At 63.0% G+C, this 26,243-nt stretch overlaps 2 protein-coding genes across 2 annotated transcripts; both read left to right on the plus strand.

Moving 5' to 3' along the window:
• Nucleotides 1-3,241: 3,241 nt before the first annotated feature.
• On the plus strand, nucleotides 3,242-11,540 carry IGBP1 (immunoglobulin binding protein 1). Its single transcript, XM_029067086.2, has 6 exons — nucleotides 3,242-3,484; nucleotides 6,349-6,621; nucleotides 7,724-7,953; nucleotides 9,741-9,786; nucleotides 10,226-10,338; nucleotides 11,169-11,540. Exons 1-6 carry the CDS (start codon nucleotides 3,294-3,296, stop codon nucleotides 11,321-11,323), a joined length of 1,008 nt encoding a protein of 335 aa, XP_028922919.2. The 5' UTR covers nucleotides 3,242-3,293; the 3' UTR covers nucleotides 11,324-11,540.
• Nucleotides 11,541-14,860: 3,320 nt separating this feature from the next.
• LOC114812893 (diacylglycerol O-acyltransferase 2-like protein 6) lies at nucleotides 14,861-25,854 on the plus strand. The gene is made up of 7 exons (XM_029067711.1): nucleotides 14,861-14,999; nucleotides 18,706-18,816; nucleotides 20,240-20,310; nucleotides 21,270-21,474; nucleotides 23,979-24,153; nucleotides 25,306-25,508; nucleotides 25,681-25,854. The coding sequence occupies exons 1-7, from the start codon at nucleotides 14,924-14,926 to the stop codon at nucleotides 25,833-25,835; spliced, it is 996 nt and encodes a 331-aa protein (XP_028923544.1). The 5' UTR covers nucleotides 14,861-14,923; the 3' UTR covers nucleotides 25,836-25,854.
• Nucleotides 25,855-26,243: the final 389 nt, after the last annotated feature.

Genomic DNA, 26,243 nt, shown 5'->3' on the forward strand with positions numbered 1-26,243 from the left:
GTCTGGGCGAGTCACTTCACTTCTCGGTGCCTCGGTTACCTCATCTGCAAAACGGGGATTAAGACGGTCAGCCCCACGTGGGACGACCCGAATGCCCCGTGTCTCCCCCGGCGCTTAGAACGGTGCTCGGCACGTGGTAAGCGCTTAACAAATACCAACATCGTCGTCATCCTTATCAATACGAAGGATTGGGGTGTGGACGAAGCCCCTGGAATGTGTCAGGCACTGGAGTGGGCATGGCGCAAATAATAATCATGGCGTTGCTTAAGCGTTTACTGTGTGCAAAGCGCCGTCCTAAGCGCTAGGGCGAGTGCAAGCAAATCCCTGTCCCGCGTGGGCTGGCGGCCTTCGTCCCCGTTTTGCAGATGAGGGAACCGAGGCCCAGAGAATAATAACGTTGGTGTCGGTTAAGCGCTTACCAGGTGCCGAGCACCGTTCTAAGCGCCGGGGTAGACACGGGGGAATCGGGTCGTCCCACGTGGGGCTCACGGTCTCCATCCCCGTTTTACAGATGAGGGAGCTGAGGCGCCGAGTAGTGAAGTGACTCGCCCGAAGTCACACAGCCTGACGAGTGGCCGAGCCGGGATTCGAACCCGTGACCTCTGACTCCAAAAAAACCCGTGCTCTTTCCCAGCAGACGGGTGGCAGAGCTGGGATGACCCTACCCGCTACCGACCTGTCCGTTCCGAGCGCTCGGTACAGTGCTCTGCACATAGGAAGCGCCCAATAAATACTACTGAGTGAATGGACCACGCCGCCATGTAGGTGAGTTAGGAGGGTCTGCCTCCCCCTCTAGACTGTCAGCTCGTTACGGGCAGGGAACGCGCCTGCCGATTCTGTTCGGTTAGACTCTGCCAGGCGCTCAGTCCGGTGCTCGGCGCATAGTAGGCGCTCAATAAATAGCACCGGTTGAGCCCTGGGTGAAACTGCGGGAGACGGTGCGGTAGGAGCGGACGTCCAGCGGGTGGCCCGAGACGGCGGCCTGTCAGTCAGTGGCATTTATGGAGCACCTACTACGTGCCTTCATTCAGTCGTATCTACTGAGCGCTTACTCTGTGCAAAACACTGCACCGAGGGCTTGGGAGAGGACGGTGCAACGAGCGGAGAGTCAGCACTCATCTGCGTCTTGTTCATATTACTGTCTCTCCCTCTAATAATCACAATGTTGGTATTTGTTAAGCGCTTACTAGGTGCAGAGCACCGTTCTAAGCGCCGGGGTAGACACGGGGGGATCAGGTTGGCCCACGTGGGGCTCGCGGTCTTCGTCCCCATTTTACAGACGAAGGAATTGAGGCACCGAGAAGTGAAGTGACTTGCCCAAAGTCGCAGCTGACAAGTGGCAGAGCCGGGGTTTGAACCCATGACCTCTGACTCCGAAGCCCGGGCTCTTTTCCGCTAATGTTGGTATTTGTTAAGCGCTTACTAGGTGCAGAGCACCGTTCTAAGCGCCGGGGGAGATACAGGGTTACAGGATGTCCCACGGGAGGCTCACAGTTTAATCCCCATTTTCCAGGTGAGGGAACTGAGGCCCAGAGAAGTGAAGTGACTCGCCCACCGTCACCCGGCTGACCAGGGGCGGAGCCGGGATTCGAACCCATGACCTCTGACTCCCAAGCCCCGGCTCTTTCCACTGAGCCACGCGGCTTCTCTAGGCTGCCAGCTGGGTGTGGGCAGGGAATAATAATAACACGGTACCTGTTAAGCGCTTACCAGGTACCGGGCGCTGTTCTAAGCGCTGGGGCGGATACGGGTTAGTCAGGTTGGACTCAGTCCCTGTCCCCTGTGGGGCTCAGTCTTCATCCCCATTTTCCAGATGAGGGAACTTGGGCCTGGAGAGGTGGATTTACCCAAGGTCACAACGTGTCTGTTTATTCCTTCATTAATGATAATAATAATAATAATAATAATAATGTTGGCATTTGTTAAGCGCTTACTAGGTGCGGAGCACTGTTCTAAGCGCCGGGGGAGACACAGGGGAATCGGGTTGTCTTCATCCCCGTTTTCCAGATGAGGTCACTGAGGCACAGAGGAGTGAAGTGACTCGCCCACAGTCCCCCAGCTGACAAGTGGCGGAGCTGGGATTCGAACTCATGACCCCTGACTCCAAAGCCCGGGCTCTTTCCACCGAGCCACGCTGCTTCTCTATTGAGCGCTTACGGTGTGCAGAGCACTGGACTAAACGCTTGGAGTGTACAGTTCAGCAACAGAGAGACAGTCCCTGCCCAATGATGGGCTCACAGGCTAATAATAAGGATGGTAATGATATTGGTTAAGTGTTTAGTATATGCCAAGCACTGTCCTAAGCACTGGGGTAGTTACAGGGTATGCAGGTTGTCCCACGTGGGGCTCACGGTCTCCATCCCTATTTCACAGATGAGGCCACTGAGGCCCAGAGAAGTAATGATGATAATGACGACGGTATTTGTGAAGCGCTCGCTATGGGCCGAGCGCTGTCCTAAGCGCTGGGGCAGATGATAAAAGGTCATCGGCTGGTCCTACGAGGAGCTCGCGGTCTCCATCCCCATTTTCCAGATGGGGGAACTGAGGCCCAGAGAAGTAATTGTGATAATGACGACGGTATTTGTGAAGCGCTCGCTATGGGCCGAGCGCTGTCCTAAGCGCTGGGGCAGATGATAAAAGGTCATCGGCTGGTCCTACGAGGAGCTCCCGGTCTCCGTCCCCATTTTCCAGATGGGGGAACTGAGGCCCAGAGAAGTAATTGTGATAATGACGACGGTATTTGTGAAGCGCTCGCTATGGGCCGAGCGCTGTCCTAAGCGCTGGGGCAGATGATAAAAGGTCATCGGCTGGTCCTACGTGGAGCTCGCGGTCTCCATCCCCATTTTCCAGATGGGGGAACTGAGGCCCAGAGAAGTGAAATGACTCGCCCAAGGTCACACGGCAGACAAGTGGCAGAGTCAGAATTCGAACCCAGGGCCTCCTCACCCTCAGGCCCGGGGCTCTAGCCACGATTGTTCGTTTGGCCTCTCCCATGCGCCTAGGACAGTGCTTGGTTTACAGGAAGCGTTCAATAAGTGCGAGTGAGTGAATGAATGAAGGAATGAGTGAATGAATGAATGAATGAGTGAGTGAATGAATGAGTGAATGAATGAACGAAGTCTCGCGATGAAATCCCGCACTCCTCGGTTTCCGGTCCCTCCTTTACCAAGATGGCCGCCCCGCCCGCGAAGCCCCAGGCCGGGACTTCCGGTCCCGCGCGGCCCTTTACCAAGATGGCCGCCGGCGCCGGAAGCGCGTCTCCCCGGCCGGCCGGGGTTCCGCCCTCCCCAAAGATGGCGGCGGAGGAGGCGGAGGCGAGCCGCCCGCGGCTCCCGGAGCTGCTGGAGCAGGGCTGGCGACTGCTGGACGAGGTGGAGGCGAGCAGCGAGCCCGCCGCGGCCCGGCAGGTGCAGGACAAGGTCAAGCTGGGGCTGAGCCTGCTGGACCAGGCCGCCCGCATGGTGGAACAGCTCGATCTCTTCAGGTGAGGGGGGCGGAGTCTCGGGTGGGGCGGTTTGGCGGGGGCCAATGAGAAGGCGGGGGCGGGGCTAAAGGGGCGGGGCATCGATGGGGCGGTTTGGCAGAGGTCCGTGGGGGCGGGGCCGGGAAGGGGGCGGAGCTTCGGGAGGGGGGGCTGACGGGGACCAATGAGGGGGCGGGGCCGGGAAGGGGCGGGGCTTCGTGGGGGTCGGTGGGGGCCAATGAGGGGGCGGAGTCGCGTGCGGGGCGGGGCTCACTGAGGGGGCGGGGCCGGGAAGGGGGCGGAGCTTCGGGTGAGGGGGTTGACGGAGACCAATGAGGGGGCGGGGCCGCGAGAAGGGGGCGGTGCTTCGTGGGTGGTGGAGGCCAACGAGAGGGCGGGGCCGCGAGACGGGGCGGAGCCTCGGGTGGGGCGGTTTGTCGGAGGCCAATGAGGGGGCGGAGTCGCGTGAGGGGCGGGGCCTCGAGAAGGGGGCGGAGCTTCGGGTGGGTGACGGAGGCCAATGAGAGGGCGGGGCCGCGAGGAGGGGGCGGAGCCTCGGGTGGGGTGGTTTGTCGGAGGCCAATGGGGGCGGGGCCGGGAACGGGGCGGAGCTTTGGGGGGGTGACGGAGACCAATGGGGCGGGGCTAGCTGAGGGGCGGGGCTTCGTGGGGTTGGCGGGGGACCATGAGGGGGCGGAGTCGCTGGGGCGGGGCCGGAAGGGGGCGGAGCTTCGGGGTGAGGGGGGTTGTCGGAGACCAATGAGAGGGGCGGGGTCGCGTGAGGGGCGGGGCTAGAGGGGTGGGGCGGTTGTCGGAGGCCAGTGAGGGGCAGGGCCGCGAGAAGGAGGCGGAGCTTCGGGTGGGGTGACGGAGACCAATGGAGGGGGCGGGGCTAGAGGAGAGGGGCGGGGGCCGCTTGCATCTCCCTCTCTCCCCCCTTTTTTCCCGTTTTTTTCCTCTTTCCCTCCTCCGCCTTGTGGTCCTGTTTTCCTCCCCCTCCTCCTCCTTTCTTCCTCCCCTTGTCCTTTTCTTCTTCCCTCCCCGCTCCTCCTCCTCGTCCTCCTCCCCCTCCTCTCTCCTCCTCCCCTTCCTCCTCCCCCTTCGCTTTCACACCTTGCCCTTCTTCCTCCCTGTCCTCTTAACCCTGCTCTTCCCCCCTTTCTTCCCTCTTTCCCATTCCTCTCTTCTGCCCACCTTTCTTCCTCCCTGTGTCCCTCTTTTTCCTCCCTTCTTTCCTCTCCTCTCCTCTCCTCTCCTCTCCTTTCCCCTTCCCTCTCCTCCCCCCTCTGCTTCCTCCCCTCGTCCGTCCTTTCCCCCTCTTCCTTGCTCTCCCTTCCCCTCCTGCTCCTCCCTTCCTCCTTGCCGTCCCCTTCCCCTTCCTCATTCCCTTTCTCCCCTCCTTTCCTTCCTTGCCCCTCCCCTCATCCCGTCCTCTTCCGCTCCCCCCTTTTCTCCCTTCCTCCTCCTCCTCCCTCCCCCCCTCTTCTTCCTGCCTCCTCTTCCCTCCCCTCTCCCCATTCCCTCCTCCTCTATCTCCCTCCCGCGGTCCCTCCTGTCCCCCTTCTTCCCTCTCCTCATTTCCACATCTTCCGTTTCTCCCCCCGCCTTCCCGCCCGCTTCTTCCTGCCCTCTCCCTTCCTTTCCCCCTTCTTCCTTCTCCTCATCCCCGGTCCTCTCCTCTTCCCCCTTTTTCCTCCTCCCCTTCCTCTTCCTCCTTTCTTCCGTCTTTGCCATCCCTCCCCCTCCCACTCTGCTTCCTCCCTCTGTCCCTGATTTTCTCCCTTCTTCCCTCTCCTTTTCACTTCCCTCTCCCCCTCTTCTTCCTCCCCTTGTCCCTCCTTTTCCTTTCTTCCCTCTCCTCCTTCCCCCTTCCTCCTCCTCTTCCCCTCCTCTCCTCCCCTTTCCTCGTCTCCTCCTCTTCCCCTTCTCCCCCTCCTCTTCTTCCTCCCCTCATCCCCTCCTTTCCCCCTCATCCTTCCCTTTCTCTTCTATCCCCTCCTCTTCCTCCCCCCTTCCTCTCCCCTCCTTTCCCCTCCCTCCCTCTTCTCACACCCCCTCTCGTTCCCTTTCTCCCCCCTCCTCTTCTTCCTCCCGTCCTCCCTCCTTTCCACCTCTTTCCCTCTCTTCCTCCCCTCCCTCCATCCTTCTCCTCATCCCTCTTCTTCCTCCTTTTCCCCTCTCTTCCCTCTTTCCCATCTCTCCCCCTCTTCTCCCTCCCTTCGCCCTTCCTCTTCTCCCGTCTTCCCTCTCCTTTTCCCCCTCTTCTTCCTCATCTTTCCCCTCCTCTTCCTCCCCTCATCCCTCCTCTGCCTTTCTTCCCTCTCCGTATCCCTTCCTCTTCCTCTTCTCTCCTCTTTCCCCCCCCTTCTTCCTCCCCTTGTCTTTCCTTTTCCCCTTTCTTCTCTCTCCTCATACCCTCCTCTCCCCCACATCTCCCCTCCTTCCTTGTCCTCATCCCCATCCCTTCTTGCGCCCCTCCTTTCCTAACTCCTTCCTCTCCTCACCACCTCCTCCCCCTCCTCATCCCTTTCTCTTCCTCCTCTTCCTCCTCCCCCTTCCTTTCCCCCATTATCCCTCTCCTCATCCCCTCCTCTCCCCCCCCCTTCCTGCCCTCTCCCCTCCTTTTCCCCTTCTTCCTTCCCTCCCTCCCTCCCTCCCTCCCCTCCTTTTCCCTCTCTACTTCCTCCCCCTCCATCCCCCCGTCCTCCCCCGTCTCCCCATCTTCCTCCACCTCCTCCCTTCCCTCCCCCGCCTCCGCTTCCCCTCTTCCACCCCCCCCCCTTCCTCTCCCTTGCCCCTTCTTCCTTCCCTCCCCGCCTCCCCGCCTCGCCTCCGGCCGTCCGCGGGTCCGGCGCGTCCCCGGCCGGGCTTCCCCCCGGCGGCAGCCGGAACGAGGAGCTGGAGGAGGTGGCGTCGGCGGACCTGAAGTACCTGCTGGTGCCGGCCCTGCGGGGAGCCCTCACCCTGAAGCAGGTGGTGCCCGGCCAGCGTCTGGAGCAGGTGCAGCGGGCCCGCGCCCACTTCGCGGACTTCCTCAAGCGCTGCCAGGACTACCAGCTGACCGCGGCCGAGCCCCCCGCCGCACGCCCCGCCGGGCCTCCCGGGGCCCGGCCCGGCCTCGTGGCCGCGGCCGCCCACAGGCGGGCCAAAATCGAGAGGTGGGTCCCGACCCCGCTACCGACTCCCGGCCCTGCCGCTTGTCAGCTGGGTGACCGTGGGCGAGTCACTTCCCTTCTCCGGGCCTCGCTTACCTCATCGGTCGGATGGGGAGCTCCCGACCCGATGACCCCGTACCTCCCCCGGCCGCTTGGAACGGCGGCTCGGCACGTAGTAGGCGCCGAACGGATGCCAACGTTATCATTACCCGGCCGTACCTGTCATTCACTCGTCCGGGTCGAGAGAGCGCCCACTCTGCGCGAGCGCTCTGCCGGGCGCTTGGAAAGCGCAGTTGGGCAGGCAGAGAGAGACGGGCCCCCGCCAGGGGTCAAGCACCGTTCTAGGCGCTGGGCAGATCCAAGCTGATCAGGTTGGACACGGTCCCGGTCCCCTCGCCCTCCGTCTTCATCCCCGTTTTCCAGATGGGGGAACTGAGGCCCGGAGAAGCGAAGCCACTTGCCCCAGGTCACGCGGCAGACAAGTGGCCGAGCCGGGATTAGAACTCAGATCCACCTGACCCTCAATAACGATACTGTCGGGATTTGTTCGGCGCTTTCTGTGTGTCGAACGCGCTTCTGAGCGCCGGGATAAATACAGGCCGATGATGAGGTCGGGCCCAGTCCCCGTCCCTCCTGGGGCTCACCGTCTTCATCCCCATTTACCGGATGAGGGAACTGGGGCGCGCGGAGAAGCGAAGCGAGTCGCCCAGGGTCACGCGGCAGTCAAGGGGCGGAGGCGGGATAGGGACCCGGGTCCTTCCCACTCCCGCGCGCGGCCATCCATTAGGCCACGCCGACGGGGCCCCGGGGTCGCTCGGGGCCCGGGGGGGGCTCCCCGCCCAGGAGGCCGGGAACTTTTAGGGCGGGGGAGAAAAGCCACCGTTCCGGGGGGGCGGGGGGGGTCTTCCCCGCTGCGATTATTTTGCGGGAGGGGGGAGCCCGGCCGTCCCGGCCGGGTCGGGGAAGCAGCTCCCGGAAAGGGTCAGCCCCGCCGCGGGCTGGAGGCGAGGGGGCGGCCGGGCGAGGGGACGGGGAGCCCACCTTCCCCTCCGACACGGTCCGCCCCCGTCCCCCCCCCCCGCCCCGCCGCCTCCCGCCGGGGCAGGTACAAGCAGAAGAAGGAAGCGGAGAGCCAGCTGGCGGCGCTCAGAGGGGCCGTGGACGGCGGCCGGGCGGACGAGGAGCAGCTGCGGGCCTACTACCTGCTGCACGTGCAGAAGTGGGTCGGCACCAGCCTGGACGAGATCGAGAGCATCGACCAGGAGGCCGAGATCCTGAGGGGCCGGGACCAGCTCGGGCAGCAGGTGGGGGGGACCCCGGGGTCACCCACGCCGCGGGCCCCACCCCCCCGACCCAGTTGGACGACGGCCCGGGGCATCGCCGCCCTCCTCCCCCGCCGGAGAGCCCCGGGGCGGCCTCCTGGCGGCGACCGGAACCGGGCCGTTGCTTAAGCGCCTACCGCGCGCCCGGCGCTGGAAGGGATCCAGGATCGTCGGGCCCGTCCCGCGCCGGAGGGGAGGTGGGGGAGACGCGTGCCGGGATCCAGCGTGGCTCAGTGGAAAGAGCACGGGCTTTGGAGTCAGGGCTCATGAGTTCGAATCCCAGCTCTGCCACTTGTCGGCTGTGTGACTGTGGGCGAGTCACTTAACTTCTCTGTGCCTCAGTTCCCTCATCTGTAAAATGGGGATGAAAACCGTGAGCCCCACGTGGGACAACCTGATTCCCCTATGTCTACCCCAGCGCTTAGAACAGTGCTCGGCACATAGTAAGCGCTTAACAAATACCAACATTATTATTATCCCCGTTCCGCAGATGGGGAAACCGAGGCCCGGAGAAGCCCGGTCAGTCCTTAGCGAGCGCTCCCCCTGTGCGGAGCACTGGACCGAGCGCTTAGGGAGGGGACGGTAGGACGACAGACGGACACACTCCCCGCCCGCCGTCCTAGTACTAATAATGTTGGTGTCTGTTAAGCGCTTACTACGGGCAGAGCGCCGTTCCAAGCGCCGGGGGAGATACGGCGTCATCGGGTCGTCCCACGGGAGGCTCACGGTTCATCCCCATTTGACAGATGAGGTCGCTGAGGCCCAGAGAAGCGAGGCGACCCGCCCACGGTCCCGCCGCTGACAAGCGGCGGAGCCGGGAGTCGAACTCATGACCTCTGACTCCCAAGCCCGGGCTCTTTCCACTGAGCCACGCTGCTTGTCTCCCGGCGGTGGAGCTGGGATGAGAACCGGGGTTTCCCGACTCCCGGGCCCGGACTCTCTCCGCGGGGTCTTGGGGGGCTTCTGAAGACGGGACAGTTGGGGACAGAAGGGTCAGGACTCCCTTAGGGAAGGCCCGCCGCCTCCAGGAGGCCTTCCCTGACTGAGCCCCCCACTTTTCCTCATCCCCCCCCTCCCTTCCGCGTCGCCCCGACCCGCTCCCTTTCTTCATCCCCCCCTCCCCCCCGTCTCTCAGCCCGTCGTGGGCGGGGAACGTGACCGGTGATGGTTTCACCGTCCCCTCCCAAGCGCTCCGTCCGGTGCTCCGCACACAGGAAGCGCTCAGTAAATACGACCGAACGAGTGAATGAGTGGCCGGTGGGGAGAGGCCTTGAGCAGACCCCCGAGGCTACTCCCCTGCCTCCGGGTCCGGCCCGGGACGTTGTCAGTGCCATTTACGGAGCGCTTACTGCGCGCAGAGCACCCGACTGAGCGCTTGGGAGAGAACAGAACAGACGCATTGCCTGCCCGCGACGGGTTCATAGGGGGTGACAAGACATTAATAGAAATAGAAAAGGCTCGGATGGCGAGGGGGGCGTCCCCGCAGCCTTCGGCGGACACGTTCCCCCCGCCCCGACTCCCCGAGTAGTTCGTTGGATTGCATTTATCGGCGCTTACTGTGCGCAGAGGCACTGTACTGAGCTCTCGGGGAGGGCAGTACATAGAACAACCAGTAGGCAAATTCCCCGGCCACCCCGGGTCCCTCGGATCTCGCGCCCTGCCGCTCCCCCGCCGCCCGCCCGGTGGTCTCCGAGGGCGGGGGGCGGGCGGTGGGCGCCGGGCGGCCGGGGGTCGTGACCCGGCGGCCTCCTCCTCCCCTCCCAGGCCTCCACGTCGCGCCGCGCCCCCGGCCGGGGCCGACCCCGATGAAACCCTTCGTCCTCACCCGGGACGCCGCCCAGGCCAAGTAGGTGTCGTCCCGCCCGGGTGGGGGTGGGCGGCTCTGGGGGGGGACGCCCCGGGAGGCGGGGGGCTTGGGGGGGGGGGGGCGCCTCCGGGGGTGGGGAGGTGGGAGGCTGTCCCCCGGGGAGGTGGTGGAGGGGTCGGTCGCGGGAATTAGGGTTAGGGGGTTGCCCCAGGGGTGGGGGTTCGTGCAGCTGTATCTGTCGAGCGCTTCTTGCCTGCGGACCACTGTACTGAGCGCCGGGGCGGCGCGATACGGCAGGTGGAGAGAGGCGATCCCTGCCCACGGCTGGCTCGCAGTCCAGAGAGGGGTCGCCCCGATGGCCGGGACGTGGGGGGCGCCCGGGGGCGGGTGAGGGGCCGCCCCCGGGTCGAACCCGGGGCCCGCCCCCGCGGGGAACCGAGCCGGTGACCTCCCCCCCCGGCCGGGCCTTCGCCCGCAGGGTCTTCGGCCTCGGCTACCCGAGCCTGGCCACCATGACGGTGAACGAGTGGTACGACCAGCACGAGAAGTGGGGGGCGCTGCCCGACCAGGGGATCCCCGGGACCCCAGCAGGTAACCGCCGCCGCCCGCCGGGGTCTGGGTTCGGGGTGGAAGGGGCGGATCGGCCCCGCCCCGGGGCCACCGGTAGCTATTTATGGAACGCTTAGCGTGGGCCGAACACCCGACTGAACGCTTGGGAGGGTATTCCGCTGAGAAGCAGCGTGGCGTCGTGGATGGGACCCGGGCCCGGCAACCGGAAGGGTCGTGGGTTCTAATCCCGGCTCTGCCACCTGTCTGCCTCGAGCGGGTCACTTCACTGCGCCTCAGTTCCCTCAGCTGGAAAATGGGGATTGAGATCGTGAGCCCCAGTTTGGGACAGGGGACTGTGTCCGACCCCATTTGTATCCACCCCAGCGCTTAGTACAGTGCCTGGCACGGAGTAAGCGCTCAACAAATACCGTAATTATCATTCGTTCGATCGTATTTATTGAGCACTTTCCGTGTGCAGAGCACTGGACTAAGCGCTTGGGGGAGGACGATACGTTAATAAACAGACCCTTTCCCGGCCCCTGAGGAGCTGAGAGGCTCGAGGACGGGGAGAGGGGCAGGAAGAGAGAGGATTCCTTCAATATTCAGTAGTGTTTATTGAGCGCTTACTATGTGCAGAGCGCTGTACTAAACGCTTGGAATGAACAAGTGGGCAACAGATAAATGAGGGAGGGGGACGTAGGGGACGCGGGGCCGGGACGGGGGCGGGGGGCGGGGACGACGAAGGAAGGGGAGCGAAAGTTGGGAGGACGCGGAAGGGAGGGGGAGAAGTCGATTCGGTTGGGTTTCTTGAGCGCTTACCGTGTGCCGAGCACCGGACTAAGCCCTCCGCCGCTCTCCGGACCGTCTTGCAGGGGCGGCGGAAGAAGAAGAACGGGACCAAGAGCGGAAGAAAGAGGAGGAGGAGGAGGAGGAGGAGGAGGAGAAAGCCCTGCAGAAAGCCCGAGGGTGGGATGAGTGGAAGGACACGCATCCCCGTGGCTATGGCAACCGGCAGAACATGGGCTGACCCCCTCCCGGCCCCCTATCCCCTCCCGCCGCCCCCCCAACCCCGGGCCAGGGCCGGGAACCGGGGATCCGCACGCCAACCCGGCCCGCGGCCCCCCGGAGGGGCGGGGGGCGGGGCCCGGTCGCCGGCCCCCGGTGGGCGGCCGGCGGGGGTGGGGTCCGGCCGGCGGGTTTATTTATTTTCTAGTTCCGGAATAAAGTCCCCCCTCGTCGCAGCCTTCCCTGTCGGCCCCCTTTGCCTCCGAGCCCGGTGGGCCCGGGTTCTGCCCGTCCTGGGGGGTCCGGGACTCTGCCCGGGGGACGCTGGTTCTGAGGGGGCGGGGCAGGTCTGGGATAAAAATTACAATGTTGGAATTCAAGCGCTTACTCTGTGCCGAGCGCCGTTCTGAGCGCTGGGGGAGACCCGGGGTCATCGGGTTGGCCCACGGGAGGCTCGCCGTCTTCGTCCCCCTTTTCCGGGTGAGGGAACTGAGGCCCAGAGAAGTGAAGTGACTTGCCCACGGTCGCACAGCTGCCAAGTGACGGGATTCGAACCCAGGACCTCCGACTCCCAAGGCCGGGCTCTTTCCACCGAGCCACGCGCTTCTCCTCATTAAGCCATCCCCGGCCGCCCGGCACGGCTCGAGAAGCAGCGGGGCTCGGTGGAAAGAGCCCGGCCTTCGGAGTCAGAGGACCTGGGTTCCAATCCCCGCCCCGCCACCCGTCTGCGGCCTCGGGCGAGCCGCTTCGCTTCTCCGCCCCTCGGTGACCTCGGCCGGAAAATGGAGATGGAGACCGGGAGCCCCACCTGGGGCAGCCCGATCACGTTGCGTCTCTCCCAGCGCTCAGAACGGTGCTCGGCACGTAGCGAGCGCTTAGGAAATCCCCTCAGTTTTATACGAGGTCCTGAGGTCGGCCCCGGCTCCCGGAAGACGAGTGAAGCGACCCGGCCGAGCCGAGAAGCGGCGGAGCCGGGATTAGAACCCAGATCCCTCCGGGCCCGGGCTCTCCCCGCTAGGCCGCCCTGCCCCTCGATGACTCGATTCCCTCTGGTGACCTGTGAGGTCACCTGCCCTGGTCTCAGTCGGTCAATCAGCGATACGAGCCGGCGAGCGCCTTCTCCGCCCACGACCGGCTTGCGGTCCAGAGGGGGAGACGGCGGGGAAACGGATTGGAGGAGGAGGAAACGTGAGACGCGTCCCGGGTTCGAATGCCGGCTCCGCCGGGCGACCTCGGGCCAGTCGCCTCGCCTCTCCGGGCCTCAGTTCCCTCCTCTGGAAGATGGGGACCGCGAGCCCCGCGTTGGACTCGGGTCCCGCCCGGTTCGCTTGGATCCCCCCCCCCCCACCACGCTCAGTCCGGTGCCTGGCACACGGTGAGCGCTTCACCGGTACCGTAATCGTTTGTTCACTCAGTCGTATTTACCCAACGCTTACTGCGTGCCAAGCACTGTACTGAGTGCTTAGGAGAGGATGATGATGGTATTGGTGAAGCGCTTACTAAGGTGCCAAGCACTGTTCGAAGCGCTGCGGTAGATACGAGGTTATCGGATGGTCCCACGTGGGGCTCGCGGTCTCCATCCCCATTTGACAGATGAGGGAACTGAGGCCCAGAGAAGTCCAAGGGACTTGCCCCAAGTCACACGGCAGACAAGTGGCGGAGAAGGGATTAGAACTCATGACCTGTGACTCCCAAGTCCGGGCCCTTTCCACAGGGCCACGCTGCTTCTCCGGGCCTCGGTTCCCTCCTCTGTAAAATGGGGCTGGAGACCGTGAGCCCCACGTGGGACGGGGACCGGGTCCGACCCGATTTGCTTAAAGCCACCCCGGCGGTTAGTACGGTGCCTGGTACAGAGTAAGAGTTGTACAAATACTGTAAAAAAAAAAAAAAATGAAGCCCTACCTTTATAATGATGTGTGATATCTGTTAAGCGCTGACTAAATTCCGGTCACTGTAACTGAGCGCTACGGTGGATCCAAGCAAATGGGGTTGGATGCGGTCCCGGTCCCCCGTGGGGCTGGCGGTCTCTGTCCCCGTTTTACAGAGGAGGGAACTGAGGCCCGGAGAAGGGAAGCCACTCGCCCAAGGTCACGCGGCAGACGAGTAGGCGGCGCCGGGATTAGAACCCACGTCCTCTGACTCCCAGGCTCCGGCCACTAGGCCAGGCTGCTTATCTACGTAAACATCCCCTGCCCACAGTAGCTGAGAGGCGAGACGGGGGAGACGGGGTGCGGGGCCGGGACGGGGGACGGAGGAAGGGAGCGAAAGTTCGGGGGACGCGGAGGGACGGGGAGATGAGGAAAAGGGGGGGGGCACGGGCGGGGAAGGCCTCCGGGAGGAGGTGCCAGGGACTGTGTTGCCGATTTGTCCGTTCCAAGCGCTTAGTACGGTGCTCTGCACATAGTAAGCGCTCAGTAAATACTATTGAATGAATGGGCACTCAGTAAGGCGTGGAAGGAGGGGGAGAAGACCTCCGAGTGACCTGGATTCGCCGGTAGGGGTTGGACACGGGAGACCAAAATTGGGGTATTTGTTAAGCGCTTGCTTTGTGCCGACCACTGTTGGGGGTCTCCCAGGTGGGGGGGGTCCCCCCCGGATCTGCCTGGAAAGATGAGGAGGACGACGGGGAGACCCCGTCCGGCACGGAGGGAAAAACCATCCCAGAGCGGCCCCGGCCGGTGGGCTCCACCTCGGCAGCAGACGGCCTTCGGTCGGGGCTCAGAGGTCAGAGGTCTTGAGTTCTAATTCCGCCCCCTGACACTTGTCGGCTGTGCGGCTCGGGGCAAGTCACGCCCGTTCGGGCCTCGGTGACCTCATCCGTCAGATGGGGATGGAGACCGGGAGCCCCAGGGGGGACGACCCGACGTCCTCGTATCTCCCCCGGCGCTTAGAACGGTGCTGGCACGTAGGAAGCGCTTAACAGATCCCATCGTTACTATTATACAGGGAAGCAGCATGGCCTAGTGGGGAGAGCCCGGGCCTGGGAGCCACGAGGTCACGGGTTCTAATTCCGGTCCCGCCACTTGTCTGCCCGGTGGCCCCGGGGAAGTGACTTCCCCGGGCCTCGGCTACCTCGTCTGTCAGAGGAGGATTAAGACCGGGAGCCCCGCGTGCGACGGGGACCGTGTCCGACCCGCTTCGCTCGTATCCACCCCAGCGCTTAGTACGGCGCCGGGCCCACAGTGAGCGTTTAACAGATACCCCGATCGGGATTACAGTTATTATCATTACAAGCAGATCAGGTTGGATAAGGTCCGTGGGGGACTCGGAGTCTCGCTCGGCGACCGGTTTCGCCCACAAGGCTTCGGACGCAGGGTTGGGGGGGTCGGTTCCCGCCCCCGGACAAGTAACCCGGGGGCCGCTCGTCTCCGGGGTGGCCGGCAGGGTCGGGGGGTGAGGGCGGGGGCCGGGGCCGGGGTCTTCACGCCCGGCAATCCCGCCCGTGCCGGCCGGGCGAGGGGCGAGCGTTGGGCGGGTTGTGGCGTGCCGGAAACGGGGTGAAAGGGTTTGTGGGACCAGGTGGCGGAGAGGGCGTGGGCGGCGGAGGGCGGGCGCCTTAAGGGCCCCGCTTGCCAGCCCGGCCGGGCCGCCCAGACCCGCGCTCCCTCGCACCCGGCACCCGATGGCCCGGCTCGACTTGCGGGCCGGCGTCCAGACGCTGTCCATCCTGCACTGGATCCCCTTCTACGTTTTGCTGGGTGAGTCTGACCCCGGGGCCCGGGGTCAAACGGGTCAGTCCCCTGCCTGCCCCGCTCCGGGCTTCCGGCCGGAGAGACCTCTCCACCTCCTCGTTCGTCCGGTGGTATTGGGCGGGCGCTTCCTGTGCGCAGAGCGCTGTACTGAGCGCTTGGGGGAGGACGCTCTGACGGCGTAAGAGACGCGTTCCCTGTCCACAACGAGCTGGCGGTCTTCCCGACCCAGACTATCCATCCCCACCCGCTGCAGTCCGGGGGGGGCTGGTCACCCCCCTAACCCCCTGCCCGGGCCTGGGCCGTCAGAAGGTCACGGGTTCTAATCCCGGCTCCGCCGCTCGCCCGCCGGGTGACCTTGTTCAGGTCACTTCCCTTCCCTGGGCCTCAGTCCCCTCCTCTGGAAAACGGGGATGGAGGCGGTGAGCCCCCGACGTGGGCCGGGGACCGCATCCAACCCCATTTGCTTGGATCCGCCCCAGCGCTCCATACAGCGGCTGGTAAGCGCTCAACGAATGCCATCCTTCTTATTGCCACGTGCCCGCTGTGTGGCCTTGGGCGAGTCGCTTGGCTTCTCCGGGCCTCAGTTCCCTCATCCGGATAGTGGGGATGGAGCCCGACACGGGGCAGGGACTCTGTCCGACCTAACGTGGGGAGGGTTTGTCTCCCTCTATCGCTGTCTTGTACTTTCCCAGCGCTTAGTCCGGTGCTCTGCACACAGTAAGCGCTCAGTAAATACAACTGGATTTGTTTGGGAGCATCTCAGCGCTGAGTACAGTGCCCGGCACCTAGTAGGCACTTAAATATCATTGTTATTGTTCCGGCCTCGGGGCAGGAAGTGATGCGGGGCACGGGTGACCCCCCCGAAGGTCCCATGTAGCGGGCGGGGATTGTCTCTCTCTATTTCTGTATTGTTCTCTCCCAAGCGCTCAGTACAGTGCTCTGCACACAGGAAGCGCTCAGTAAATACAATGGAATGAACGATGGGTCATGGGGGAGAGGGAGAAGAGGAGCCCGGCAGACCCCAGTAGTTTGGGGTGAAACTTGCTTCTGGACCCATCGATCCCCACCTTTCCTTTTCCCTCTTCCACCCTGCCTTCTCCCATCTGCTAATAGTAACTGTGGTATTTACTAAGCTCTTACTATGTGCCTGACCCTGTACTAAGCACTGGGGAGGATACAAGGTCATCAGGTTGGACCCAGTCCCCGTCCCAGGCGGGGCTCACGGTCTCCATCCCCATTTTGCAGGTGAGGGAACTGAGGCCCAGAGAAGTGCCCGAGGCCACACAGCAAACAAATCTTATTTTCCCCCACCTCTCCTCTGCCCTCCTCCTTCCGCCTTCTCACCCCTCTTTGATAATAATAATGGCGTTTGTTAAGCGCTTACTATGTGCTAAGCGCTTTCCTTCCCCTTTCTTCCTCCTTTCTCCTCCCTATCTCCTTTCCCCCTCCTCCTCATCTCTCTTCTCTCCTTCCCTACCTCTCCCCCTCCCCTTTCTGCCTCCATTTCCCTCTCCTCCCTGTCTCTCCCCTCCCCTTTCTTCCTTCTCTCCTCTCCCCCCTCCTTGCCTCTCCCCGTCCCCTTCCTGCCTCTGTTTCCCTTCTTCCCCTCTCCCGTCTCCTCTCTCCCCTCCGTCCCTCCCTGTGCCCTCTCTCAGCCACTCGTTCATTCCGGCGTATTTACTGAGCGCCCACTGGGTGCGGAACACTGGACCGAGCCCTTGGGAGAGGCCAACCCCACAGTAGACCGGCACGTTCCCTGCCCACGACTAGTCAGGGAAGGCCTCTGGGAGGAGAGGGACCCTCGAGAAGGGTTGGAAGGGGGGGAGAGCGGCCGTCTGTGGGATTTGGGGAGGGAGGGCGGGCCGGGCCGGAGGTGGGACGGGCGAGATGGAGGCAGAGGGAGAAGGTTGGCACCGGAGGAGAGGAGTGTGCGGGATGGGATGGAGAAGAAGAAAAAGGAGGTGAGGTAGGAGGGGGGCAGGGGATGGAGGCCTTTAAATCCAACGGTGACGAGTTTTTGTTTGCTAACGGTGGCGGACGGGCAACCAACCGGCCGTTCCTGAGCAGCGGGGAAACAACGGCCCGAACCGTTACGTAGAAAAATGACGTGGGCCGGAGAGGGAGGTCTGGACCGGAGTGGGGCGAGACGGGAGGCCGGGAGGTCCGCGAGGAGGCCGAGGCGGTCATCCGGGCGGGCGAGGAGAAGGGCGCGGATCAGCACGGGAGCAGTTCGGATACGAAGAGAGGGCGGATTTTAGTGGCCGTGACAGGATTTGGCGAGGGGTTGGATACGTGGGTTGAATGAGAGAGAGGCGTCAAGGAGAAGGCCGAGGTTAGGGGCTTGGGAGACGGGAAGGACGGTGGTGCCGTCTACAGTGACGGGGGGAGGTGGAGACGGTTTGGTCGGGAAGCTGAGGGGTTCCGTTTCGGACATAGGAAGTTGGTTTCAGCTGCCGCCGCCCTCCCCCGCGGCCCCCAGCATTCCTCATATCCGAGGATGCTCTCCCCCGCTTCAAAGCCTTATCGAGGGCCCGTCTCCTCCAAGAGGCCTTCCCTGAAGCCCCCCACTTTTCCTCTTCTGCGTCCCCCCGACTCTTGCTCCCTTCCTTCGTCCCCCCCGTCCCAGCCCCGCACCCCCGACGTCCCCCTCCCTCATTTCTTTCTCTTCCTGTCCCTCTCCCCCTCTAGACTCTCATCTCCTTGAGGGCAGGGCCCGCGTCTGTTTATTGCTGTATTGTCGTCTCTCAACCGCCTCGTACAGCGCTCAATAAATACGATTGACTTGGCTGCCTTGCAGACCTGATCTCTGTGGATGGGAGCCACCCCCTCCCCAGCCCCGGGACCCCCCCCCAGCCTCTCCTCGTGGCTCTCCGTCTCCCAGCACTCTCCTCTCCTGCCTTGAGGCCCGTATGAGCCTCCCCGCTGACCTCCCGGCCTCCGGCCTCTCCCCGCTCCGGACTTCCCTCCGCCGCCCGCCTCGTTTCTCTACGGAGACGTCGGGTCCGCGTCCCCCCGCTCCTCCGGACCCTCCGGCGGCGGCCCGGCCGCCTCGGCGTCCTCCGGAGGCGGTGGCCGTCGGGTTCGGAGGCGTCGATGGGGCGGCCCCCTCCTCCCCGCCCTCCCCCATCTCCTCCTCCGGCCCGGCCCGCGCGCTCCGCTCCTCTCGCGCCGACCCGCTCACTGTCCCTCCATCTGGTCCGTCTCTCTTCCGACTCTTCCCACTGCCTTCTGCCTCATCTCAAATATTCCCCCTCTGTTCACTCCCATCTTCAGCCCCGTACCACTTCAATCAGTCGTATTTATTGAGCGCTAACTGTGTGCAGAACACTGGACGGAGTCCTGGGATGCGGACGGTACAGAAGACCCGGTCCCTGCCCACAACGACCTTCCAGTCTAGAACTTGCAGCCTCCTCCCCGTCTTCTCCCCGCCCCCTCCCCGCTGTGGGTTCTGGGGTTCAGTCGTTCAATCGGTCACATTTATTGAGCGCTTGCTGTGTGCAGAGCACTGGACTGAACGCTTGGGAGAGGACGATACGACAGCAAAAAGGACCCAGGCGTTTCCTCTGCTGGGGGAGGGGGCTTCGGTGGACTGGTTGGGCGGGGAGGGGGCTGAAGCTGGCAGGCCGCTCGGGATTGGGAAGGGGAGGGCAGTACAGTGTCTGGCACATAGTAAGCGCTTAACAAAGATCATCCCCACCCCCCCCCCCCCCAGGGGCCACCTCCATCCTTTTGGGCCCCTACATCCTGCTGTTCACCGATTACTGGATGCTTTCCGTACTCGGCCTTGTCTGGTTCTGCTACGACTGGAAAACTCACAGCCAAGGTAAGAATCACGCTACTCATTTTGGTACCTGTTCAGCGCTCACTATGTGCCAAGCCCTGTTCTGGGCGCTGGGGGAGATCCAGGTTAATCGGGTCGGGCGCAGTCCCCGCCCCACGCGGGGCTCCAAGCCTTCATCCCCGTTTTACGGCTGAGGGAACTGAGGCCCAGAGAAGTGAAGTGACTTGCCTAAGGTCACACAGGGGTGGAGCCGGGATTGGAACCCGGGACCTTCGGACTCCTAGGCCCGGGCTCTGCCCGCTATGCCATGCCAGGGGTGGGGGGCGGCAGCTGGGGGCTGGGGAGGAGGACTGGGGCCATGCCGGCCGTGGGTTGTTTTTAATTTGTTAGGCACTTACTGTGTTCCAGGCGCTGTTCTGAGCACTAGGATAGAGACAACAAGCAGCAGGGCCTAGCGAGTAATAAAAATTATGGCACTCGTGAAGCGCTTCCTATGTGCAAAGCACTGTTCCAAGCGCTGGGGAGGATACAAGGTCATCGGGATTTCCCACGTGGGGCTCACAGTCTTCATCCCCATTTTACAGATGAGATCACTGAGGCACAGAGGAGTGAAGTGACTTGCCCAAAGTCACACAGCTGGCAAGAGGCTGACCCGGGATTTGAACCCGTGACCTCTGACTCCCCAGCCCGGGCTCTTTCCACTGAGCCACGCTGCTTGGGAATCAGAAGGATCTGGGTTCTAATCGCAGCTCTGCCTCTTGTAATAGTAATAATAACGATGGTGTTTGTTAAGCGCTTACTACGTGCCAGGCACTGTTCTAAGCGCTGGGGGAGACAAGGTTATCGGCTGGTCCCAAGTGGGGCTCACCGTCTTAAATCCCCATTTTACCGTTTTACTACCTGCCTAGCTGGGTGACCTTGGGCCAGTCACTTCTCTTCTCTGGGCCTCAGTTCCCTCATCTGTAAAATGGGGGATGGAGACCGCGAGCCCCACGTCGGTCGGGGACCGTGTCCAACCCGATGTGCTTGAATCCGCCCCAGCGCTTAGTACAGTGCCTGGCATCTAGTAAGACCTTAAAAAATACCACTAACGATGAGGATGATGATGGTTGTACAAGCTCATCAGGTTGGACACGGTCCCTGTCCCCCGTGGGGCTCACAGTCTGCACCCCCGTCGGACAGATGAGGGAACTGAGGCCCAGAGGAGCGAAGCGACCGGCCCAAGGTCACCCAGCAGACGGGTGGGGGAGCCGGGAGTAGAACCCGGGACCTTCTGACTCCCAGGCCCGGGCTTTACCCGCTAGGCTAGGCCGCTCCTCACCTCAGGGGTCACGGGGAGTCACCAGGGCCGCCCGCCCCCGGCCGGGGCTGCTCTGAGGGTGGGCGGGGGGCCGGTCGCCCCCCACCCTGCTGCCTCCCCTTCCTCCTCCTCCTCCTCCCCCCTCTTTCCTCCCCACTCCCTCAGGGGGCCGTCGTTCCCGTTGGATCCGGAGCTGGTCACTGTGGAAATGCTTCCGGGACTATTTCCCCATCAGGGTGAGCCCCCTCCCGCGCCCCCGAGGCGGGCGGACGACGAGGCTGACGGGCGGCGGACCACCCAGATCCCGCTTCGTCCCCCACCTCACACCCCCGGGGACCCCAGCACCCGCCCCCCCGGGGCAGGGACGGGGGCAGACAGAGCAGCTGTCCCTCCGTCGGTGGTTTTATCCCGTGCCCACCGGGTGCTGGGCACTGTACTAAGCACTTGGGACGGGTCAACAGAATGAGTAGACGGGACCCCCGCCCTCGAAGACGGCGTGGACAGAGCACTGGGCTGAGCACTGGGGAGAGGACGGTAGAGTTAGCAGACACATTCCCTGCCCACAAGGAGCTGACCGTCTAGGGGAGGAGACGGGCGGGAATAGAAATAAATAAATTACAGATACGTGCGATGATGGTATCTGTTGAGCGCTTACTGTGTGCCAAGCGCTGTCCACGTGTACATTCAGTCGGTATTGATTGAGCCCTTACTGTGTGCGGAGCACTATGCTAAGCGCTTGGGAGAGGACAAGACGACGGACACGTTCCCTGCCCACATCCAGCTCACCGTTGAGAGGACGAGACAGACGTGCCTAGAAATCAATTCCGGATAGGTACGTAGATAGGTACATTCAGTCGATCGTACTTATTGAGCGCTTACTGTGCGCAGAGCGCTGCACTGAGCGCTCGGGAGAGGACAAGACAACGAGATGACAGACACGTTCCCCGCCCACCAGGAGCGGACAGTCTAGAGGGGGGAGACGCAGGTGAAAAATGGATAAATTATGGAGATAGGTGGGGTGAGGCTGTGCGGGGAAGTGGGGGGGGGGGGGATGAAGAAAGGGCGGGAGTCGGGGCGACGCAGAAGGGAGGGGGAGAAGAGGAAATGGGGGGGGGGGCGCAGTCAGGGAAGCCTTCCTGGAGGAGACGGGCCTTCGCTATCCGTAACGTCCGTGTCCTCCGTCCGCCCCCGGCAGCTGGTTAAGACCCACGACCTGGATCCCGGGCCCAACTACCTCATCGCTAACCACCCGCACGGCATCTTCTCCTACGGCGTCTACTGCAACTTCGCCACCGAGGCCACGGGCTTCTCCCGCCTCTTCCCGGGCATCACCCCGTCCCTGGCCACCTTGGAAGGGATCTTCTGGATCCCCCTGGTCAGGGAGTACGTCATGGCCAAAGGTGAGGAGGACCCCCCCCCCCACACCCAGGCCCTGGCCGCCCCCTTCCCCCCCGCACCCGCTCACCTCTAGACTGTGGGCTCCCCGTGGGCGGGGAACGTGTCTCTTTATTGTATTGTCCTCTCCCAACCGCTTAGTACAGTGCTTCGCTGATAGTAAACGCTCATCGAATGCGATCGAATGAAAGAACGAATGCAACCCGGACCCCCTCCACTCTGGCTTCCGTCCCCTTGGCTCCGGGGAAAGCTTCCCCTCGGAGGTCACCGCCGCTCTCCTTCTGGCCAAACCCCCTGGCCCCCGCCACGGCCCGCTCCTCCTCCCCGGCCTCGGGTTTGCCTCCCGCAGACCCCGGCCCGCCTCGGCCCGCCCGACGCCGTCCTCGCCCGCTTCTCCCGTCTCTCCGGCCGCCCCTTCTCCGTCTCCCGGGCGGCTCCTCCTCGGCCTCCCGCCCCCGGCCCGTGGGGGGTCCCCTAAAGTCTCGGTCTCGGGTCCCCTCCTCTTCTCCGTCTCCCCCCGCTCCCTCGGACGACACCTTCGCTCCCACGGCTTCGACTCCCACCTCTACGGGGACGATTCCCAAATCTCCATCCCCAACCCCGCTCTCTCTCCCTCTCTCTGGGCTCTCGTTCCCTCCTGCCTCCAAGACAGCTCTACTTGTCCGTCCTCCCGTCACCTCAAACTTAACACCTTCAAAACCGAGCTCCTCACCTTCCCCCCAAACCCCGTCCTTCCCCTGACTTTCCCGTCACTGTAGACGGCACCTCATCCTTCCCGTCTCACGGGCCCCTGACCTCGGCCTTATCCTTGACTCCTCTCTTTCAACCCACATATTCAACCCGTCACCGAATCCCGTCAGTCCCACCTTCCCGACGTGGCTAAAATCCACCCTTTCCTCTCCTTCCAAACCGTTCCCCCGTTACTCCCGTCCCTCCTCCTCCCTGGTCCGGACGACCGCCTCAGCCTCCTCGCCGACCTCCCGGCCTCCCGCCTCTCCCCACCCCGGTCCAGACTTCTCCCTGCCTCCCGCCTCATTTTTCTACAGAAATATTCAGGTCGTCGCTCCCCTCCTCAAGACCCTCCGCTGGTTGCCCAACCATCTCCACATCACACGAAAACTCCTCACCATTGGCTTTAAAGGCCTCCTTCCCCTCGCCCCCTCCTACCTCCCCGGGTATCCCTACCTGTCATTCTATTAATTTATCCTGATGTCTGTTTGTTTATATCGCTGTCTCCCCCCCTAGCCTGTAGGCTCGTTGTGTCACTCTGTTGTTTCACTGTACTTTCCCAAGCGCATAACGCAGTGCTCTGCACACAGTGAGCGCTTAATAGATAACGGTTGACTTTATGAATGCCCCCGGCCCTGTTGCACTTCCGTTCAGGGCCTCGAGGTGGCGCCTTGGGTCCACGCCCAGCCTCCCCCGACCCTTCCTTCAACCCTATTTATTGAGCGCTCACCGTGCGCAGGACACTGCTCTAAGCGCTGGGGAGAGGACGATGCAACAACCAACAGACACATTCCCCGCCCGCAATGAGCTGCAGTCAGTCAGTCAGTCGTATTTATTGGGCACTTACTGTGTGCGGAACACTGTACTAAGCGCTGGGGAGAGGACGATGCAACAACCAACAGACACATTCCCCGCCCTCAATGAGCTGCAGTCAGTCAGTCGTATTTATTGGGCACTTACTGTGTACGGAACACTGTACTAAGCGCTGAGGAGAGGACGACACAACACTAAACTTAGAGAAGCAGCGTGGCTCAGTGGAAAGAGCCCGGGCTTTGGAGTCAGAGGTCATGGGTTCGAATCCCCGCTCCGCCACTTGTCAGCTGTGGGACTGTGGGCGAGTCACTTCACTTCTCTATGCCTAAGTGACCTCATCTGTAAAATGGGGATTAAGACTGTGAACCCCACGTGGGACGACCTGATTCCCTCCGTGTCTACCCCGGCGCTTAGAACAGTGCTCTGCACATAGTAAGCACTTAACAAATACCAACATTATTATTATTATTATTATTATTATTAAACAGATGCCTTCCCAGCCCCACAAGAGCTCCCAGTCCCGAGGCCAAACTCCCTCAGTCAGTTGTATTTATTGAGCACCTCCGGGATGCAGAGCGCTGTACTAAGCGCTGGGGAGAGGACAATACAGGAGGTCCATTCTGTGCCCACCAAGAGCCACCAATCTAGAGGGGAAGCCCCCCCTCCCCATCTCTGGCTGCCCGAGCCCCCCCAGCCCCTCACTGGCCTCTTCAGCCTGGGGAGTCGGGGGGCTCAGGGACGTCTCCTTGGGTGGCGTCCTCTAGACGCTCCTTTGGTCCGGCCTGGGGGGCATTGGGGAAAAGAGGGGGGAGGGGACGGGTTGGGGGGAGAAGGGGGGAGATGATGGCAGTTGGGTAGGGGCGTAGGGGAGGGGACCGGAAGAGGGGTCCATCTTCCGTCCATCCGTCCGTCCGTCCGTCCATCCATCCATCCATCCATCATCCGTCCGTCCGTCCGTCGGTCGCAGGCGTGTGCCCGGTGAGCAGGTCGGCCATCATGCACCTGTTGACGCGGAACGGGCCGGGTAACGCGGTGGTCATCGTCGTGGGCGGCGCCTCGGAGGCCCTGCTCTGCCGGCCCGGCGCCGCCTCCATCATCCTCAGCAGACGCAAGGGCTTCGTGCGCCTGGCTCTCTGCTCCGGGTGAGTGCCCACCGGCCCATCCGGCCCACCGCCTGTTAATAATAATAATAATAATGTTGTTATTTGTTAAGCGCTCACTATGTGCCGAGCACCGTTCTAAGCGCCGGGGGAGACACAGGGGAATCAGGTCGTCCCACGTGGGGCTCACGGTCTTAATCCCCATTTTACAGACGAGGGAACCGAGGCACCGAGAAGTGAAGTGACTCGCCCACGGTCACACAGCTGACAAGTGGCCGAGCCGGGATTCGAACCCATGACCTCTGACTCCAAAGCCCGTGCTCTTTCCACTGAGCCACGCTGTTAGGGAGCGCTGGCCCTGCGCGGAGCGCTGGGCTGAGGGCCGGGGAGAGGACCGTGGAACGGGGTCGTCCCCGAGGCCCGCCTTCGCTCTGGGCCCATCGATCAAGCAGGGGGTAGAGCCCGGGCCTGGGAGTCAGAAGGACCTGGGTTCTAATCCCGGCTCCTCCACTTGTCGCATGTGGGACCTCGGGCGAATCCTTTCACTTCTCTGGGCCTCGGTTCCGTCATCTGGAACGAACCGAATCCCACGTGGGACAAAGACTGTCCGGGGGCTGGTGTTCTTTCAATCGTATTTATTGCCCGCTTACTGTGGGCAGAACACTGTACTGAGCGCTTGAGGGAGGACAGTGCGACAGTAAGCAGACAGATTCCCTGCCCGCAACAAGCTGACAGTCTAGGGGGGAGACGGACATCAGTCAGTCTATCAGTGGTATTTATTGAGCGCTTACTGCGTGCAGAGCACTGGGCCGTGAGCTTGGGAAAGGACGACGCAACGGTGAACAGTGACGTCCCCTGCCCACCGCAAACAGTCTAGAGGGGGAGATGGACATCAGTCAGTCAGCTAATGGTATTCACTGAGCGCTTACTATGTACAGGGCACTGTGCTAAGCGTTTGGGAGAGGACAGTACCACAATAAAGAGAACCATTCCCTTCCCACAGCGAGCTGACAGTTTTGTGGAGGGGAGAGACAGACATCAAAACAAATAAATAAAATGACAGATACAGACATAAGTGTCCTTGGAAGTGCTGAACAAATACCCTAATTATTATTATTATTATTATCTGGGAGCTGTGGGTGGCGGTCCGCGGTCGGGGCCGGGCCTGAGCTTGTCCCCTCTGTCCCCTGGCAGTGCCCACCTGGTGCCCTCCTATTCCTTCGGAGAAAACAACTCCCACGAGCAAGAGCTGTACTCCGAGAAGTCCCAGTTCGGCTACTGGGTCCAGCGGGCCTTCAAGGAACTCCTGGGTCTCTCCCTGTGCGTCTTCCACGGCCGCGGATTCACGCGACGCTCGTGGGGCTTGCTGCCCTTCAACAGGCCCATCACCACCGTCGGTGAGCCCTCCCGGATTGCCGGGGGTCCCTGGGGGGGGCGGGGGGGCGAGGGGCGGACCAGCCCCCCTCCGAGGAGGCGGCGGGGAGGGGAGAGGGGGTGAAGGGACTCGGTCAACGGGGGGGAGTCGGGGCCGGAGAGGGGGTGATGCGGCCTCCCCTCCCCTCCCGGCAGTGGGGGAGCCCCTGCCGCTCCCCAAGGTGGAGAACCCCAGCCAGGAGATGGTGGACCACTACCACGGCCTCTACGTGGCCGCCCTGAGGAGGCTCTTCGACCGGCACAAGGCGCAGTACGGGGACTCGGACGCCCAGGAGCTGACCATCCTTTGACACGACGCTCCGGGGCCGGGGGCCGGGGGCCGGGGCCCGGAGAGGTCGTCCCGGGTGGGACGATTTGGCCGGGAGGTGGGGGACCAAAAGAGGGGGAGAGGGAAAAGGGGACCCCCCGGGGGCTCCCCTCTGGGGGGGGGGGGGATTAAATCCGCCCCATCTTGTCTCAGCGCCTGGCTTGTGGTCACTGCCCAGACTCCAGCCCCGGGCCCGGCTCCGGACGCCCTGCCGGGGTAGATTTATGGGGCTGGGGGAGAGATGGAGGGGCTGATGCAGAGCTAGAGGGGCCGGCGGAGAGACGGAGGGGCCGATGGAGAGATGAAAGGGGCTGGAGGACAGACGGGGGGACCGATGGAGAGAGAGGGGGACTGGGGGAGAGATGGAAGGGTCTGGGGGAGAGATAGAGGG

The sequence above is a fragment of the Ornithorhynchus anatinus genome, chromosome 6 (genome assembly GCF_004115215.2).
Source record: "Ornithorhynchus anatinus isolate Pmale09 chromosome 6, mOrnAna1.pri.v4, whole genome shotgun sequence".
NCBI classification, from domain to species: domain Eukaryota; kingdom Metazoa; phylum Chordata; class Mammalia; order Monotremata; family Ornithorhynchidae; genus Ornithorhynchus; species Ornithorhynchus anatinus.